The sequence below is a fragment of the Rhododendron vialii genome, chromosome 2a (assembly GCF_030253575.1).
Source record: "Rhododendron vialii isolate Sample 1 chromosome 2a, ASM3025357v1".
Lineage (NCBI taxonomy): Eukaryota > Viridiplantae > Streptophyta > Magnoliopsida > Ericales > Ericaceae > Rhododendron > Rhododendron vialii.
In genome coordinates, this window is record NC_080558.1 from 13,993,710 (window position 1) to 14,012,459 (window position 18,750).

The window sequence follows — 18,750 nt, forward strand, 5'->3', positions numbered from 1 at the left end:
TTTTGTTGTGTCTCAATTGCAGGATGTCAGAGGGCGATGAATCTGTTGGTGGATGAAAGGTTATTCAGATGTATCATTTAGAGTCAAATATGTTAGTGGCTTTCATCTTTTACCGGTTCTCAGAAGGGAAGAGGCTCATGAGGGAGGGGTGCAAGTTAATTTTTTTTCCCTTGATTGCTGTAAGGTTGAATCTCCATTTTGCTTTTAGTTAGTGAAGTCATACTCTCATATTCAGTTATTGTTTTGACAACTTTTGCTTTCTCTGACTTCCTCGTCTCTACTTGCAGACACATAGAGAACGGATTTTCTCTTAGTTGCAAAGGATGTCTGCCATCCCACCCAGTCTGAGGCTATGCTAGTTCCAGACGTCTCCCTTGTAACTGTATGTGGAGTTTCAGGTAAGAACGTTAGAAAGCGAACTTCTTATTCATTTGAACTGCATTCAGAAGAGTGACCTCTCATGCAGAGCACTCTCCCTTTTGTGACATCTTGTTATTTTATCGTTTAAAGGAAGGTATAGTGACCAAAAGATTTGAAAGCCGCATATTTCTAACCATGTATTTTATAACTCAATGAATGCTGTGCTATAGATAGCAAAATAACTCTTGTTATTTGAACTACATTTTGGAGATTGGAAATGTAGGATAGCTGCATAAAACTGCAAACAATGTTCTAAAATTATCTCAGTCCTTTGGCGTCTTTCACGTCTCATAGACATAGGTAACACTTAAACGAGTTTAGCTGCTTCATTATAACATAGAATGGTTCGAAGGTATTTTTCCCCATTAGGGTTTTACCCGAAACCAGACTCTAGCCCTAGGTCTCAACTGATTGGATCTTCGTCTGACTACAAAACCATGTGTTTTAAGTCTCATCACTGATGCTTTTACTTTTTTGATCTCTTTTGTTTACGTTTATGCTCAGGGGGATTGTTCACGTTTGAACTTGAAATCAACAGTGAGATAACAAAAATTAAGTTTAACAACTGGTACATATCAAAGTGTAATTTATGTAGATCACAAAACCAACTATGCAAAATCCGGTAATCTTCTCACGTCTGATACAGTGGTTTAAAAAGTGACCACAAAACAAATTTATTGGGTCATAGCATTTCACATAAATCTAGCAAAATGATGGAGATTCTGTCGAAATACGTATAGCAAAACATGGTGAATGCGCCATGGTAAAACCTAACTTCGGTATGTGTAGAAAAGGAAGAGAGTCTCGGCTACGTAAATGATTAATAAGGTTGTAAGAATTAGAGCTTTTAGCCATCTAAAAGTAGACAGTGAACCCATGAAGCTCGTTGTTAGTGTATCAGGATGCCTTGCACAGCAACTGGTTGTAGTTGAGCCCCAATCCTGATTTCTTCCTTCATCTTCCTTATGAACTCGTCAAATTTTCTGTTCAATTCGTCTGTGCTCATGTTCGCTTCATTTCCTCCGTCTTCTTCTGAAAATGATGGAACCAAACACCCACCTCCTACTTGTTCACCATCATCTTTGTCATCATCAGTTTCTGTGATTATAGCTTGACAAAGCCCTCTTATGGCAGCTTCCTTGTGTTCAACTGGTTCTTCCATTTCACGTACGGCCATCATACCATATTCATTACTCGTCACGAACGTGTCGATAATGTTAGGTCCGGAGGGTGAATAGCTGGTAAAACTAAAGGTTTTGGCGAGAAAAGCGATGATTCCATTGCAAATAAGGAACATGTATTTTCTCTCAAGGGTCAGAACTGGGCAAAGCATGGCTGCTAATTGGCAATAGTAGTAATGGAGGAAATGGGACAAGTCTGAGGAGTAAGAAATAAAGAGCGAGAGAACAGAGATAGAAACAAGAAGCTGCAATGTCATCTTGAGGAACAGATGATTCTTGTTGAACTTCTTCTGTGTCTCGTTCGCAGCCATCTATGGCTCTTTCCTCAAGCTTCTGTAGGATATTTCAGGTTGTTATCTTCAGTGAAATTTCTCTCTATATATAGAATTTTGGAACCTTCTACAGTTGCATGGTATGAGAACGACTTGACTTGAGTACTTTTATCCTGTGATGCAGCAACAAATGTTTCCTATCGTGGCTGAACTGAGAATGTTGAGAAAGATATGTAGTAAGATTTTGCGAGATAGATTCAGAAACGGATTTTTTTCCCTCATGTTATCTTCAATGGGCGCTATCTTTACCGTTTTGCGAAGATTAAAGGTGATTTCAAAATGTCTATTGTTCTTTAGTTGATGCGGCAGTTAAAAGTAGTGATATAATTACGGTATATGGTAACCTCTAATGAGAGAGGGAGATCAAAATTTTTTTTTTTTGATCCGCGAGGGAGATCAAAATTGACTATAGCATTTTGTAGCAATACTTTTTGAAGGGGGGACCCCAAGTCAGTCAATTGTTAGTACTATTTACTCAGAGAGATCCTTTTGAAAGGGTCTAATCGTGGAATTGACTTGGAAAATCAGCTTTCATACTTGAATTCCACAACACGGCGTGAGTTTGTTGACTCAATAATTGTTTGGACTAGAAATCATGATATAAATTCTAGAGTAGTTTTTTTTCACCTATTGTTGTACTCCCTCCGTCCCTTTTTAAGTGTCCTGCTTCGTAATTCCAACTTATTAAAAAGACATCATCATTATACCTTTCACATCAACTTTTTTCTCCACTTTCCTTACTTACTTTTTAAAATGGAATTTACTTTTAGGGACAAAATAGACAATTCATCAATTTTTACCCACTAACTTTACAAAATGAACACTTATTAAGGGACGGCCCAAAATGGAATACCGGATTATAAATAAGGAACGGAGGGAGTAACATTTATGTCTGTGAAATTACTTGATTAGGGCTGCGTTCTTGTAAACTTATTTGTCTAGAATTTATTTTGGTATTTTTTACTTTTCAAAACTTTTTGTTTAACTTTTCGTCGTAATTTTTAGGGTTAATCATTCATTTGAACGACACAAATTGGAAAAATATAAAAATATGAACCGATGTTGAAAAAAGTTCATATGAAACAACACTTTAGACCAAAAAAAAAAAGACATTTGTTTAATACTTTTTTGTCTTTAGTATTTTTTTTTGCTTTTGGTCATAATTTTTTTCTATTTTTTAGATTCATCTCATCAAGACGGATGATTAATCCAAAAATTCTAAAGCAAATATAACAAAAATTCAAAAAAGACGAACAAAATGCGCAAAACGAAATTTTATTTTATTTTTAAAGTTTTTGAGAACCCACCCTTAGTAAGAAATAACTTGATTTATGGATTTTGGACATTTGATCAAGCTCACTGATCTTGGATGAGAGTAGAAGCTACGGGGTGTAATGTACCTCTGGGTTCTACCGATATTTTGTCTCCATGATTTACACGATCCTTTTAATTTCTAGAGTTGGCTGAATAGATCTCATTCATTTGAAGAAAATTAAATTGTTTCGATATCATCGGCCACTTGTTTGGATAGTAGTAATTTAAAAAAATTAGATGGTCAGAATGATTCAATAAATGAAGGAGAAAAAACTGAAATAGTCCCTATAGTTAAGTATTTGTGTCAACTTAGTCCCTGTGGTTGTAATTGGCTCCATTTACACTCTGTACTTTCCATTTTGTTCCAACTTGGTCCAATTACTAACCGCCGTTAGTCCTTTTAACTGCAAAATCAAATGGCCCTTTTTTTGGGGTTTAAAACAGTAATTCTCTCATTCCCCTCTTGCCCTAATATTAGGGGTGTGCACGGGTCGGGCGGTTTGGTTTGACCCCCGAACTCGACCCCGACCCGACATGACAGGTAACAAATGTTTTAGGCTCGTAAACCGAAACCGAAACTGAAAAGGGGTAAGAACATTCCGCGAGCCCGATTCTTTATGTCGGGTCGGGTTCGACCAAAAACCAAATTAATCTTTAAGAATTGGTCGGGTCGGATAAGAAACGCACCAATCCGCACCCCAAACCAAAATCTGATTTTTAACAGAAAATGAACCCATACCCATCTGAAGCACATGTTCGATCCTACCCGGGACCCTTCGGGTCGGGTCGGGTCGGGTCCGCGAGTAGACGGTTTTTTTGCATAGGCCTACCTAATATACCTCTGAACCAAAACATAGCTTATTCTTCCATTCTCTATTGATAAGGAGACACCTGAGATGAAATTTGGTTATAGTTTTCTGCAAAAAGTTGCCCTCTAATTCAGCATTTTCATGATCAGCCATGAAGCAACATAACCACTGGTATTGTTTACCTGTTCAACTTGTGGACAAATGCTGAGATGCCTTTTTTTTTTTTGCATAGTACTGAAAATGCATATAGAACCATGTCCAAAAGTTAGAATATTACATAAACTTAGGGGTTGTTCGGCTAAATAAGTCAAGTGGCTTATTTTTTTGTTCTTATTCAATTTTTTTTCGCATTTGTTAGTTTTTTTGTCAATTTTTTCAGGATTATTACTTCGTCATGACGAGAAAAACCTAAAAAGTAAAAGATTACCATTGAAATCCAATTTTTTTGAATAAAGACGAAAAAATTGGCTTATTGGTTTAATTTTGTCTTTATTGGCTTATTTTTGTCTTTATTTAAAAGGATTAACGGCGGACTAACGGCAGTTAGCAATTGGACCAAATTGGAACAAAATGAAAAGTACAGAGTATAAATCGAGCTAATTACAACTACAGGGACCAAGTTGACACAAATATTTAACTACATGGACCATTTCGGTTTTTTTCCCATAAATGAATTATAGGACAAATTTGTCTGGATCACGTGGTTATCAATGGTTTTTTTTTTTTTTTTCATTCGTTAAACATAATCTATTCTATTTTAGGGGACTTGGGGAGGGGATGGGGGTTTACGGGAAATGAATCCTGCCCATATGTATGGGAGTATAAGAGAGGCACTAACTGTACCTCACTCCACTTGCCACGTGGTTATCAATGTTGAATTAGCTTTGATTTTGATACAAATATTGTGTTTAGCAAACACTATAAAAAGAATGGTTTAGATTAAGTAATGAGATATCAATATTTTCCCATTCGAGTCGCATTGGGGTTTGTTTGTTTGGGGATAAGGTTAGGTGAGATTGTGGTCAAGAGATTATTACTAAGGCATAATACTTTTTCGTTATGTCTTGTTAAAGCCTTGGTTATACATGTCATTGGACTTGGTTGTGCTTGTAATGGTGAGGTGTAATGGTGAGGTTATGCCAAAAATTACGGTGTCTTCAAAATGACTGGGGACACTATAGTTTTTCTCAGTGGTTAATGTTTCATACAGTCTTTTTCAAAAAAAAAATGTTACATGCAGTCGAGCCCTTAACTAACCGAGCCCGATTCATAAACCAATTGAGTCTCTATAGATGAGCCGAGTCTATACGAACAAGCAGAGCTTTTTCGAGCCGAGTTTTAGAGTCTTGAGCTCGGCTCGATTACAAAAACAAGTTAAGCCAAGCAGAGCCCAATCGAATCCTTAACTAACCGAGCTCGATTCGTTTGCAAGCCTATATAGAGGTGGTCCATACACTATGTACCTCCAATGTGTATGGACCCTTCACTTCGTGCGCATGATTGTAGTAAAGTTGTTTGCAAAAGACGAAAAGTAAAAAAAAATACTAAGAGACAAGTCTCACGAAGATTATTCTTGGTTTTATACAAGAATTTATGAACAAAAGCCTCAATTATTACAAAGGATATCTATGGTGCTCCATTAACCTAAACTAGTGAAATTATTATAAAGGAGATATCGATACTGTTCCATCAGTCCGAACTTAAAAAACTCTCTCCAAATTTATTTTTTTTGTCGGTACATGACCATGTAAGCCTCAATTGTATGCAAAATTCAAATTACGAGTTTTTGTAGTGACTCCCAACTTGGGGACATACAATTTCGTTCGAGGCCTACGAGAGCAAATCCATCTGAAATGGGTTCAACCCACTCAAGCTCGGACGCGGGGGCTCTGCTGCCCGGGGGGCGCAGCAGCCCCTACCCACTCTCTTTAAACGGCACCGTTTCTATTAAATAAAAAATTTCAACCACCAATTTGCAATCCTAAGGAGCAGAAACGTGATTATAAGAGCTTTAGAGACAAAATTTGATTATGTCTCTTTAGAATAATATAATCAGAATAGTAAGATCTTCACACCCGTTCAAACAAATTAAAAATTGGACCACTTAATTTTTTAACCATATTTTTTAATATATAAACGGTCTAAAAAAATTATTGCTCAAATTTTCACTCCGATTGAATTTATACAAAGATCTTGTTATTCTTATCATATTATTCTAAAGGGTCGTAATTCATTTTTATCTTTATGGCTCTCATATTAAGTATATATTCTTTATTAGGATCCTATGGAGCATAAGTGTGATTATGAGAGCCTTAGAGATAAAAATAAATTATGACCCTTTAGAATAATATGACAAGAATAACAAGATCGTTGTACCGATTCAATCGGAGTGAAAATTTGAGCAATAATTTTTTTAGACCGTTTATATATTAAAAAATATGGTTAAAAAATTAAGTGGTCCAATTTTTAATTTGTTTGAACGGGTGTGAAGATCTTACTATTCTGATCATATTATTCTAAAGAGACATAATCAAATTTTGTCTCTAAAGCTCTCATAATCACGTTTCTGCTCCATAGGATTGCAAATTGGTGGCTGAGATTTTTTATTTAATAGAAACGGTGCCGTTTAAAGAGAGTGGGTAGGGGCTGCTGCGCCCCCCGGGCAGCAGAGCCCCCGCGTCCCTCAAGCTCATGCCCAAAAGCCTGCCTAGCCCTTCCTTTTGATAAATTGTTCTCTAGTCTGGGGCGGAGATGGTAACCGTGCGGTTTAGTTCACTTCGGTTCAGTTATCAGTAAAACCAAGGGGTTCTTTCGGGCCGGTTCCATGTCTGTGTAAGTGGATTAATGTCCCACTAGGTTCTTGCGCACAAATAGCGCACAAGTATTTTCCCACCAAATCCTACTACACGCGCGTACACCATTTCTCTCCTCCCTCCCCCCCTCTCGCTGTACAGCACGCGCATACTAGACAAGAGTGATGTGGACAGGTTCTATTCTTCCTTTTCTTGCCCACGTGCTCTCTCTCTCTCTCTCTCTCTCTCTCTCTGTGACGTATATTCTTCCTCTCTCCTCTCTATTCCAGATTCCTCTTCCATCGCTCCCACTCTCTCTCATCCCTCCTTTTTATTTTTGTTTTATTTTAATGTTTAAAATCTTATAAAGATTATAGGTAACTTTTTTTCTCTACACTTGTTTTTTAATAAAATTTATATTTTTAAAATCTACTCATAAAGATGTAACTAATGCGATCAATATTGAATATGAAGTTATGAAAAATTAAATTTTTTAATATATGTTCTATTTTGTCTAAATTTATAATTAATAGTCTAAAATTTGATATTATTAATTTAATCCTGTGAATTGTGAATATTTTTTTTATTTTCATTGTTAATTAACAGTGTTTAATTGTTAATTGCAAATTTTTAACATTTTTTCTATTTTTATTGTTAATTAACATTGTTAATAGTAAATTTGATAGTATTAATAGGATTCATTTGTTCACAGACAATTAATAATTGAAATTGATAAAAATTTAACAATATAAAGTTTAATCACAACAATATAAGTTTCACATTGAACATTTAAATTTTAGCTTTTCATAATTTTATATCCAATATTGATTTCATTTGGTAGATCTCTACGAGTAGATTTTGAATATGTTATTTTTACAAAAAATAATAATCCAGAATAACAATTACAAAGCTTTAAAGACTTATTAAAAATGAGAGAGAGAGAGAGAGAGAGCTTTGTGTGTAGGCGGGTGGTCTATTTTATGTCTGACCATTTTTTTGCAGTGTTGCACGCACAGTGTTCTTCTCCTCCTCTGGGGGAGAGAAGAGAGAGAAACAGCGCACATGAGAGGCAGCGAGGCAGGTGCATGGATTTTTTGAATAAGGGACCTGTTGGGCACATGGACTTTTTTGAGGAGGATCCTTCCAGCCATGAACTAAAAAGTTAGGACCGGCCAGGAATTATCTCTAAAAGGAAAATCAAACCAAATTTTATACCCAAGACCAAAACCAAAACCAAAACCAAAAGGGAAGCACTTCTTGTGCAATTTCAGGTTGTTATCTTCAGTGAAATTTCTCTCTCTATATATATTGAATTTTGGAACTTCTATAGTTCCATGGTATGAGAACGCTATCGTAGCTGAACTGAGAATGTTGAAAAAGATATGTGGTAAGATTGCGAGATAGATTTAGAAACGGATTTTTCCCCCTCAAGTTATTTTCAATGGGTGCTATCCTTACCGTTATGTGAAGATTAAGGTGATTTCAAAGTATCTATAATGTCTATTGTATATCAGTCGATGCGGTAATTAGAAGTAGTGATATGATTACGGTATATGGTAACCTCTAAGGAGAGAGGTAGATCAAAAGAGAGGTGCTACAGTTCTTGACGGAAAGGATCCCGATCGGATTTCCGACAGCGCGCCGGGCCCATTCCGGCCATCAGACGGCTAATCCGAACCATCCAAAAACTCTAAAAAAAAATCGAGTGGGCCTATATGAGAATCAACGGCATCCGACGTGTGCAAATGGTTGATCCAAACACTCCACACACAAAAATGGAGTGTTTGGATTGGTCACCTACACACGTCGGATGCCGTTGATTCTCACATGGGGCCCATTCGTTTTTTTTTAAGAATTTTTAAACGGCTCAAATCAACCGTCCGATAACTAAAGTGAGCCCGACGCGCCGTCGGTAATCCGATTGGGATCCCTCCGTCGGGAACCTTAGACTTTTTACAGATCAAAATTGATTATGGCATTTGGTAGGAGTACTTTTTGGTGGGGAGACCCCAAGTCATTCAATTGTTACTACTATTTACTCAGAAAGATCCTTTTGAAAGGGTCTAATCAAAAAAAAGAAGCTGAAGTTTCCACTTGAATTCCCCAACACGGCAAGACTTTGAATTTTTGTTTGGACTTAGAAATCATCAATCATGATAGAAAGAAGTCTAGTATCAATCATGATAGAAAGAAGGCTAGTTTTTTTTTTTTTGTAACATTTATGTCTGGGAAATAACTTGATTAAGGCTCCGTTTCGAAAATTTTCTTAAAAAATAAGTACTTATTTTGCCACTTCTTATTCAAAAATAAGAAGGGTCATTCCACAAAACCCAAATAAAAAGTTCATTTCACATTTTTAAATTCAAAAATAATGTAAATGAAAAGAAAAATTCAATTTTTTTGGTACCGTATTAAAGATCTCAATGAAATTTATCAAACAAGATCCATAGTGGTAGGAAAATTATTTGCGTAAACACATAATTTTTGAGCTTGAAGTTGCCTTATACAAAAATAAGACTGTTGCTATGATAATGGGCGCCGGCGGAGAGAAATTGTACCGGCAGCCGCGTCGGGCCTTTTCCGGCCATCAGACGGCCAATCTGAGCCGTCCAAAAATTCTAAAAACGCGTCGGGCCTTCTCTGGCCACCGGACGGCCGATCCGAGCCGTCCAAAAATTTTAAAAAAAAAAAACAAGGGGACTTGCGCGGGAATCAACGGCATCCGAGGTGTGTAGGGTGCTTGATCCGAGCACCCATTTTCCGTGTATATATGATCAAGCACCCTACACGGAAAAGGGGTGCTCGGATCAAGCACCCTACACACCTCGGATGTCGTTGATTCCCACGATGGCCCCCTCGGTTTTTTTTTTATAGAATTTTTGGACGGCTCGGATCGGCCGTCTGGTGGCCGGAGATGGCCCGGCGCGGTCGTCGGTACGATTTCCCTCCCCGACGCCCATTGGTACCTATGTAAATTCTGAAAAAATAAGTATCACCTTCTTATTTTTTTGGAACAATCCTTATTATTGGACAAAAAATAAGTTCTTATTTGTTTTCTGGAACGGGCTCTAAGTAAGAAATAACTTGATTTATGGATTTTGGACATTTGATCAAGCTCACTAAACTAGGGTCCGATCTCCTCTGTCCCAAAAACACGTGTTCCTCTGTGCTGAGGGGCTTTCCAACAGTTGGATTGTGTGTTTTTTTTTTTTTTTTAATGTTTTAAATTAAGAGGTCGAAAGCCTCTCGGCACAGAAGCACAGAGATTTTCGGCATGGAAGATCTTGCATAATGTGCCTTTGGGTTCTACCGATATTTTGTCTCCATAATTTGATCCTTTTAATTTCTAGAGTTGGCTGAATAGATCATTTGAAAAAAAAAATTAAATTGTTTCGACATCATCGGCCACTTGTTTAGATAGTACTAGTAATTTAAAAAAATTAGATGGTCAGAATTATTCAATAAATGAATTGTAGGCCAAATTTGTCTGGATCACTCAATGTTGAATTAGCTTGATTTTGATACAAATATTGTGTTCAGCATAGCTTTGATTAAGTAATGAGATATCAATAGATCCCCCATCGAGTCGCATTGAACCCGTAGGGTTTGTTTGTTTGGGATAAAATTAGGTGAGATTGTGGTCAAGAGATTATTAGTCGTAAGACTAAATAGTCTTACACTATTTGTTACTTTGATTTGGAAAAAGCTAAAGTATTCCCTTTGTTATGGTGTACTCCAAACATACTCTCTATGTCTCTATTTTAAAGTCCAGTATTTCATTTTGGACTGTCCTTCAATAAGTGTCCATTTTGTAAAGTTAGTGGGTAAAAATTTGTAAATTTTCCATTTTGCCCCTAAAAGTAGATTCCTTTTTGAAAAGTTAGTGAGTAAAAATGTAATGATGATATCTCCATAGAGGATAAAGAGGGAAAGTGGAGGTAAAAGTTGATGTGAAATGTGTAATGATGATGTCTTTTTAATAAGTTGAAATTACGAAGTAGGACACTTAAAAAGGGATGGAAGGAGTACTAATTTATACCACCCAGTGCTTAATGTTACTATGACATTGAGTGGTTAATATTATGGAGTACCATTTTTTTAATCACCGGATATGTTATACTATTGAGCGGTTAATATAATGACGGAGAACACCGTAAAACAAAAAAAAAAGTGAATTTAGATTTATTCAAAGGAAAATAATTTTCACACTTTCCTTTTAATCATCCATAATCTCTTTTTTGTTTTTATTCACATGAATTTACAATATTGTCCTTGGATGTGTGAAAAAGTGTATTGAATAAATGGCAAGATAGTAAATTCAAGTAGATAAAAACAAAAAAGAGTGTGTGTTGTAAAAAGGGGAGTGTAAAAATCAATTCCCTTATTAAAAATGTTGTGCATGATAGGGGAAATGTTATTCTTTCTTTTGGTAAATGTTATGTCATTTGTGGTTTGAAAATGTTAAGCCAAGCTGTTGGTGGTTTTTATGTTACACCTCCTTATGTAACATGTTATGCCATTAAGTGGTTAGTGTTACAGTTGAGCCCTTAACAAACCAAGCTTGATTCATATACCAATTGAGCCTCGATAAATGAGTCAAGTCTACACAACAGTTTTGTTATTGTTAGCCCACTGGGCTAACGATAAGTACACTAGAAAACAAGTAAATCTGTATACTTTTTGCACCCTTTAATACACACTCACACATTTATTATTGTCAGTCCATTGTGCTGATTTTAGAATTTTCCTACAAGAATTAATGAACAAAAGCCTCAATATTTTATTTTTTCTTAAACCACATATAGCATTGATAAGTTAGCTTGTGAAATTATTATAAAGGCTAATGGGCTTGTAGCTTAATGCCACTTCCTCACCTCTTCCACATAGAAGGTGACGGTTCGATTCTCGTCAGGAGCGTAAGCGTTTGGTGTGGTGGTTGATGCCCTTTGAACTTGCTCCACCCATATACCGCTTAGCGGTATCCCTTTTCCATCCCTTACGAGTAGGCTAGATATCTATCGATGCTGCTCCATCCACTTGAACTTAAAAACTCTCTCCAAATTTATTTTTTTTGTCGGTACATGACCATGTAAGCCTCAATTCTATGCAGAATTCAAATTACAAGTTTTTGTAGTGACTCCCAATTTTGGGGACATACAATTCGTTCGAGGCCCACGAGAGCAAATCCATCTGAAATGGGTTCAACGCACTCAAGCTCACGCCCAAAAGCCTAGCCCTTCCTTTTGATAAATTGTTCTCTGGTCTGGGGCAGGGAAGGTAACCTTGTGGTTTAGTTCACTTCGGTTCAGTTATCAGTAAAACCGAAACCAAACCAAATTTTATACCTAAGACTGAAGCCATAACCAATGTCGGCGGGTTTTTTTTTTTTTTTTTCAATTTAAACCATTATCAAAACCATTGGTTACCATTCCGGTTCAATTTTTCACCGAAACCGGTGGTTAGCATTTTTAATCACTCAACCTTAATCAACCAGGGGCAGAAAGAAAAAAGAACAATGTTAATTATAAGTCCAATTAACACAAAAAAAGACAAAATCACAGTTCACAACAAAGGACGTAATTGTGAATGAACTTGGGGACCATTGGCCTTTCAAGGCTTTTGGCTTTCCCGAGCCTCATCAATTTTCCCCTCTTCATTGCTGCCATTCATTTCACAAATTCAAGGCTTGGCAGCAGCTCAAAGATCTTTTTTGGCTATATTGGACAATCCTATTTCAGATTTTATTCGCAAGTTCCACAAAATCCTTATAGCAAATTCTCATATTGTTCTTGAGTGAAAGAGAGGTAGACGCCGAGTCAGTTTGCCAAAACTGTTCACAATGGTGTTTCGTGAGTCATGGTTAAAGCTGGATTATTCTGGGAGACAGACGTCGATTCAACCTCAATATCTTTCAATAGGCGGCCAATCTATTTTAAGGAGACTGTGTGAAACACATAATTTGATTTGGGTTTTTTTTTTTATCATGTTTCATTCGATTGTAATTTGTAATTTCTGTTATTGTGAAATAAAATTGTATTCTGGGTTCATGTTGAATATGTTTTCCCATCTATTATTATTGTGTTCGGTTTCGATTACGGTTCAATTTCAGTGAACCAAAATCAAAATTGAACCGGTCGGTTTTTACATATTGGAATCAATAACCATAAATGCGGTCAAAAAATCGATCAAAACCCGTTCCGTCAGTTCGATTAACCATCGGTTCGGATTAAATTGTCATCCATGATCTAAGGCCGTGTATAACAATTTAGTAAAAACCAAAAATAAAAATAAAAAGCCCAAAAAATTTGCAAAAGAAAAAGAAAAGAACACGCAATTCAAGATTGAACACGGATGTTACTCCTCACCCCTTTCCACCACAATGAAGAATCCATAAAACCTATATTGGACACATTGGTCGAGGTATTTTTACTAATTACCTCTACAACGCCCATGCTCTTTCTGCGGACAGTACACTTGGCCCCGAGTATTAGTCCGGTTGGTTGTTAGTTAATTTTGTTTCTCACCAAATTGATTAAGGTTCGATTATTGACATCTAAAAGAAAGAAGTTTCTCGTGAATTCTCTATCTTGGGGTGGATGGTCTTGCCTTTTACTGGATCAAGAAGAGGATTAGTCTACGTGTGCTCGTTAGTTGACACAGACATTCTGATCATCAGAAAAAAAAACAAAACAAAACAAAAAGAAAGAAGAGTAATGTGGTCCACTATGATTAATGAATGGGTTCAACTCTCCTGACAAAGCCTTTTTGCCCTGGTCGCTTTTCAATTCAGGAACAGATGTAAAGATTGGAAAAACCCATATGCTCCCCATGCCTTCATTGAATGTCATGCAAGTGTATTTCCTCTGTGTGCTCATTTTGGTAAAAGAAATTATTAGTGAGGCAGTTCAAAAAAAAAATTTTAATAGAGCAAGAAACAAGTGTAAAAACGAGATTTCTATACAATTTGTACAATTTTGTGGGGTCGAATTTCAAGAAAAAAACCTAATCCTAGTGAAGAAGTTAGAGACGTGAGTCTCACAACTACTTTGTGCTAAACAAACACAAAAGAGTTGCAGAAAAATTAGACTTTATAATTTCTCGTACGTTATTTATTTATTTGTTCCTTGGCAATTGAACGGGCCTCAATGATTCACCACATACGTTTGGTCTATTTAAACTCGACAAAAGTACGTTTGGTCTCTATTGCCAACAATATATGTGTATTGAAGTATATATTATAAGCTATTAGACCATTTTTTTTTAAAGTTGTGTTAGATATTGTTATGGCTCTGCATGACTGCATTAGGGATCCAAGAGTTTGGAATTAATATAACAAGGTAACCAAAAGCATGTGGGATAATATAGTCAGCATGGGAAACAAAGGAGATAATAGTCACCAAAATCTTATCATTTGACGCGCAATGTACCTACCATACGGTTCCACATAATGATACAAGTCATGCGTTTGATGAGTTTAGATGTGTTTATCATCTATATAAAAATGCGGGTTGATGATTGAATCGTATTGATTGTAAGACAATTATTATTATTATTATTATTTTTATCGAAGATCATAAGACATTGATTTCTTATTTCTCTTGTGACATTAATTATGCTTCGTTCAAATAGCAACGATCAATTTGATGTTTGTATAAATGGTGAACGCATTGAGATTTACGAAGCGAAAAAATATTTCAGATCGTCAATAAAAAAATATCACAGATTTACGCATTGAGATTTACGTATTGATTTAAGTCCGCTCAAAGGTTCGATTGTCCCAGACAAAACTTAGGGGAGGCCAAATCCGGCCTTTCGCCGAGCGTAGTGACCGTGACCGAACCATCACATTCGGCCCACTTATTACACCATGCGGCAGCGTCTCGAGTGCACTAGGCCCCGTTCCAGTACACCTTCTTAAAAAATAAGTACTTATTTCACATTTTCAAACTCAAAAATAATGTAAATGAAAAATAATTTTTCAATTTTTTTTGCATCGTATTAAAGATCTCAATGAGATCTATCAAACAGGATCCATATTGCATATTTTTAGATTTCAATAAGCCTATAATTTTTGAGCTTGAAATTGTCTTCTTAAAAAATAAAGACTTAAAACGTGTTCTGGAGGGCCTAAATAATTTTATGGATAAATGGTGGGATGGTGGTTGGTCAACATCAATAGCTATTTAAGCACACGTGAGCTTTTTTTATACTATGCTTTAGATAGATTTTCAAGAGTCTGACGTTAACGAGGTTAGGTAGCTCTGTGTCTGTGATGTAAGTAAAAACTCCACTTTAATTAATTGCCACGAAACAATGTGGAGGGGCGGGGCGGGGCCGGGCCGGGAAAGAGAAAGAGAAAAGACACAACTGAACCACTTTATGAAAAAGCCGGCCAATGTCCCCCTGCTTTTTGCCGAGGGCCGGATACTAGTGTACATTCGAACTATTACGGGAAAATGACGGCAAAAAATGTGTTTTGATAATTAATACTATATGGTAAAGATATTTTTAATATTAATAAATATTTTCAGCATATTATTGGTGGGTAGTATTAATTATCAAAACACGTATTGAGCCGTTATTTTCCTAACTACTTATATCTGGTGTTTGTATAGAAATGGAATATAATATGGTTAATACCTCTGGATTATTTATGTGTTTGGAGCCGGATATACAAGGGCGGAATCAGTAATGTAATATGTCTGGAGCTAAAATGGATTAATTGGTTGGTGGAATGGATTGAGATAAAATTATTTTAAAAAAAATTACTTATAAATTTTTTATTTTTTTCAAAGCTGACTTGGGCCATAGCCTACCCTCTGTACTCATAGTTCCGCCCTTGCTATGTGATTAAGAAAATGCCACTTTTACTTTTTATTCTATGTCCACTTACTCATATCCTCTCTTCTAAAAATTACTCAAACAAATCATCTATATATATATATATATATATATATATATATACCTTTTTATCGCATCTCCCATCATATTATAATAATCTAAAACTAACCCAATCGAAAAATTAACAGGCGTAGGAGTCGTGTGGATCAAATGTGATGGAGCAATAATTCTAATGGAAGGTAACGTTATATCATTTCCGGAGTACTATCAATCCACCATATTTTAAGCATTAGCCGCACAAGAGTTGATATCAACTGGGAAATTTCAAACCATACTTCACATGAGAGCAAACTTATACACCAGCTTTGATCACAAGGCCAGTGGACTATAATAACAAATGAATGCCAGCAGCCAACTACTTTCACCCTGCAGGCAAGTACTAATAACTCAATTAGAAGCTAGGAATAAAATAGTAATGCTGGAGAGAGAGAGAGAGAGAGAGAGAGAGTCAGGAATGTTTTCACTTTCAATAGGATTAAAAAAAAGTGTACTTTTCATTTATAAGTGTTAATCAATTCATAAACAAAAATGGTTCTCATTATTCGATGTTCGTGAACCCTCAGTCCTAGAGGTGTTTCTGGTAGTGAAAATTTTATAAATTTTTATTTGTAATTGAGAAGTTTTTGGGTGTTTTCGATAGTGAAAAAATTGTTAGAAAATGTCAAGCTGTTTCCGATAGTAAATATTTAACAATTTTTCGACCACAAATAAAAATCTATAAATTTTTCGCTACCACCGGAAATGCTGCCCACTGCCGACGGCAAATTTTTATAGATCCTGAACTTTTGCCAGTACTCTATGAATTAAATCATTGCCAGGTAGTAATTAATGAAGTAGACTTGATAGGCATTTGCAAGTACTACGTGTTTAAGCAGTGGCATTTCTGTAGTATGTTGATAATTGATGCCCATTCCCGGTTTCACTAGTAAAGCTCATGCTATAAATTTGCTCAATTGCTAGATTTGCTTCCTCAGTTTTGGCAACACTTTGTAAGTTATACCAAAACACTCTTACCATTCTCTCACCCTTTTTTTTTTTTTTTTATAAATTCAAAGTGTTCGGATTAGCTTACGTATATCTCAACTATTTCTGAAGGACTAGTTCCTTCGCCTGCTTACCAATTCTCTCACTTTCCAAATGCCTAATTTGCGCAAAACTTTTCTTCACCCTCTTGTCGATAAAGAGTAATTTCTACAAGCGGAATGTGTTCGTACCAAATTTCTAATGTACTTCTGTTCCAGTGCAATATCAGCTCGTAATAGATTACGTCGAGAGATTCTCTCATTTGGAGATTTTCACCTGATCTGTTGGCTGAAATTGTACTGCAATATTATCAGGAATAACTCGGCCGCTTGATATTTAAAACACATTCCACATTCTCTCTGGATTTTTCCTTTGTTTCAAAAGAAAATTTTGTGATTTCTACTAATATTGTTTTATTTTTCTTCTTTTTTTGGCTTTTGTCTGATGGGATTAATTTGCAGGAGAATTTTGGAGCCAAACTGCAGAAGAAATATTTGAGATGATCAGATCAGGTGTTTTGAGTAACAGTACCGCTGTCCATAGACCATGCATGGTCTCCATTGGTTTGTGCTTCGGCTTCTTGTTTGCTGTTCTTTTTGGTAACTCTCTCTCTCTCTCTCTCTCTCTCTCTCTCTCTCTCTCACACACACACACACACACACAGGAAAAGAACTGTCTTCTTCATTTCTAAATCATCATGCATATACATGTCGTTATTAGTTTCCTATAACATGCATGCATGTATTTATATGATGTTTATCTAATATTTTCCTAATATATACGGTGTTTATTTAATATTTTAGTTATCATAGGAGGAGAAAATTTGTCTTGACAATTCATATTGGCTTTTCATTTTCCTTTTTTCTTTTTGGGTGGAAAATCAAATTAAAGTTGTTTAAAACCATGCATGTACGCGGTTTTCGATTCATTTATTTTGCACCATTTACAATACTATTATTTTTCGTCTCAAAAAACTTTAATTATTAATGCAGTTGTGGGGATTTATTGGTCATCAGAAGCAATAAATGGAGGTGGTGAATTTCAAGAATCGGTCTTTTCGAAGGGAAGTAGTAGTAGTAGTAGTAATTCAACTACTGGGTCCAGGAAGCTACTGGCCATGGGTGGTACGCAACTCAAGTCCTTTTTTGTAATTTTGGCTTCATTTTTAATTTCCTTGTTTGAAAATTTTGCAAAAAGGCTTAGGAAAGGAACTTGATTAATTAATCAGATTAATTGAAAGTGCATGGATTATGATGCATGGGGAAATGGGTGATCAACTCGGTATTAAAAAAGGTTGAGAAAAAATACGATATGTGAAAAGAAAGCATGATATTGTCCATGAAACAATACTGGACGACAGTTCCAAGCCTCGAAAAGGTTTGTACCATGTAAAAGAGCGATACGAAAAAAAAACAAAACGGCAAAAAATATTATCAAAATGAATTATTATACATGTTTCGATATACTGATATAATGACGAAGATATGGTCGTTTATAATTATAGATGCATACAATATGTTGTATCTATGTTCATTTCAAAAGCAAAAAAAATTAAAACTCGGCATATATTATTTTCCACAGATGCATGCATACAATTCTAGGAGGGAAGTTACGGTAAGTTGTATTTTTTATTTTTTTTGAAAAAAATCTTGAACGGAGTGTTTTTAAAAATTAAAAAAAAGGTTTTGAATGAATGAGTGTTAGATGCATGTACAAAAGCCTTTATTTGAACAATACCTCATGCAACGTTATGTCATGAAATTAAACTTCTAAATTTTGCTCTTGATCAAAAGGCAATTCAGCAAAGAATTAATATCAATTAATAAGCGAAATTCCAATGTACATAAACCCTACTTTTTCGATGAATTGAGGAAACCTTTACAAGACGGGTTCGGATTCTCTCCGGTCCAAGTTTTGGATTGGACAGGACAATCCAAATCTGGACCATATATTTGTATATCCAATGGTTTAGGTAAGA

General features: G+C 35.8%; 1 protein-coding gene across 1 annotated transcript; it reads right to left on the reverse strand.

Moving 5' to 3' along the window:
• Nucleotides 1-1,309: 1,309 nt before the first annotated feature.
• On the reverse strand, nt 1,310-1,912 carry LOC131317168 (uncharacterized). Its single transcript, XM_058346739.1, has one exon. It carries the CDS (start codon nt 1,910-1,912, stop codon nt 1,310-1,312), a length of 603 nt encoding a protein of 200 aa, XP_058202722.1.
• Between the last annotated feature and the right edge of the window lie 16,838 nt (nt 1,913-18,750).

Coding starts and splice junctions, on each gene's coding strand:
- LOC131317168 (XM_058346739.1), bottom strand. CDS start 1,912: ATGGCTGCGAACGAGACACAGAAGAAGTTCAACAAGAATCATCTGTTC.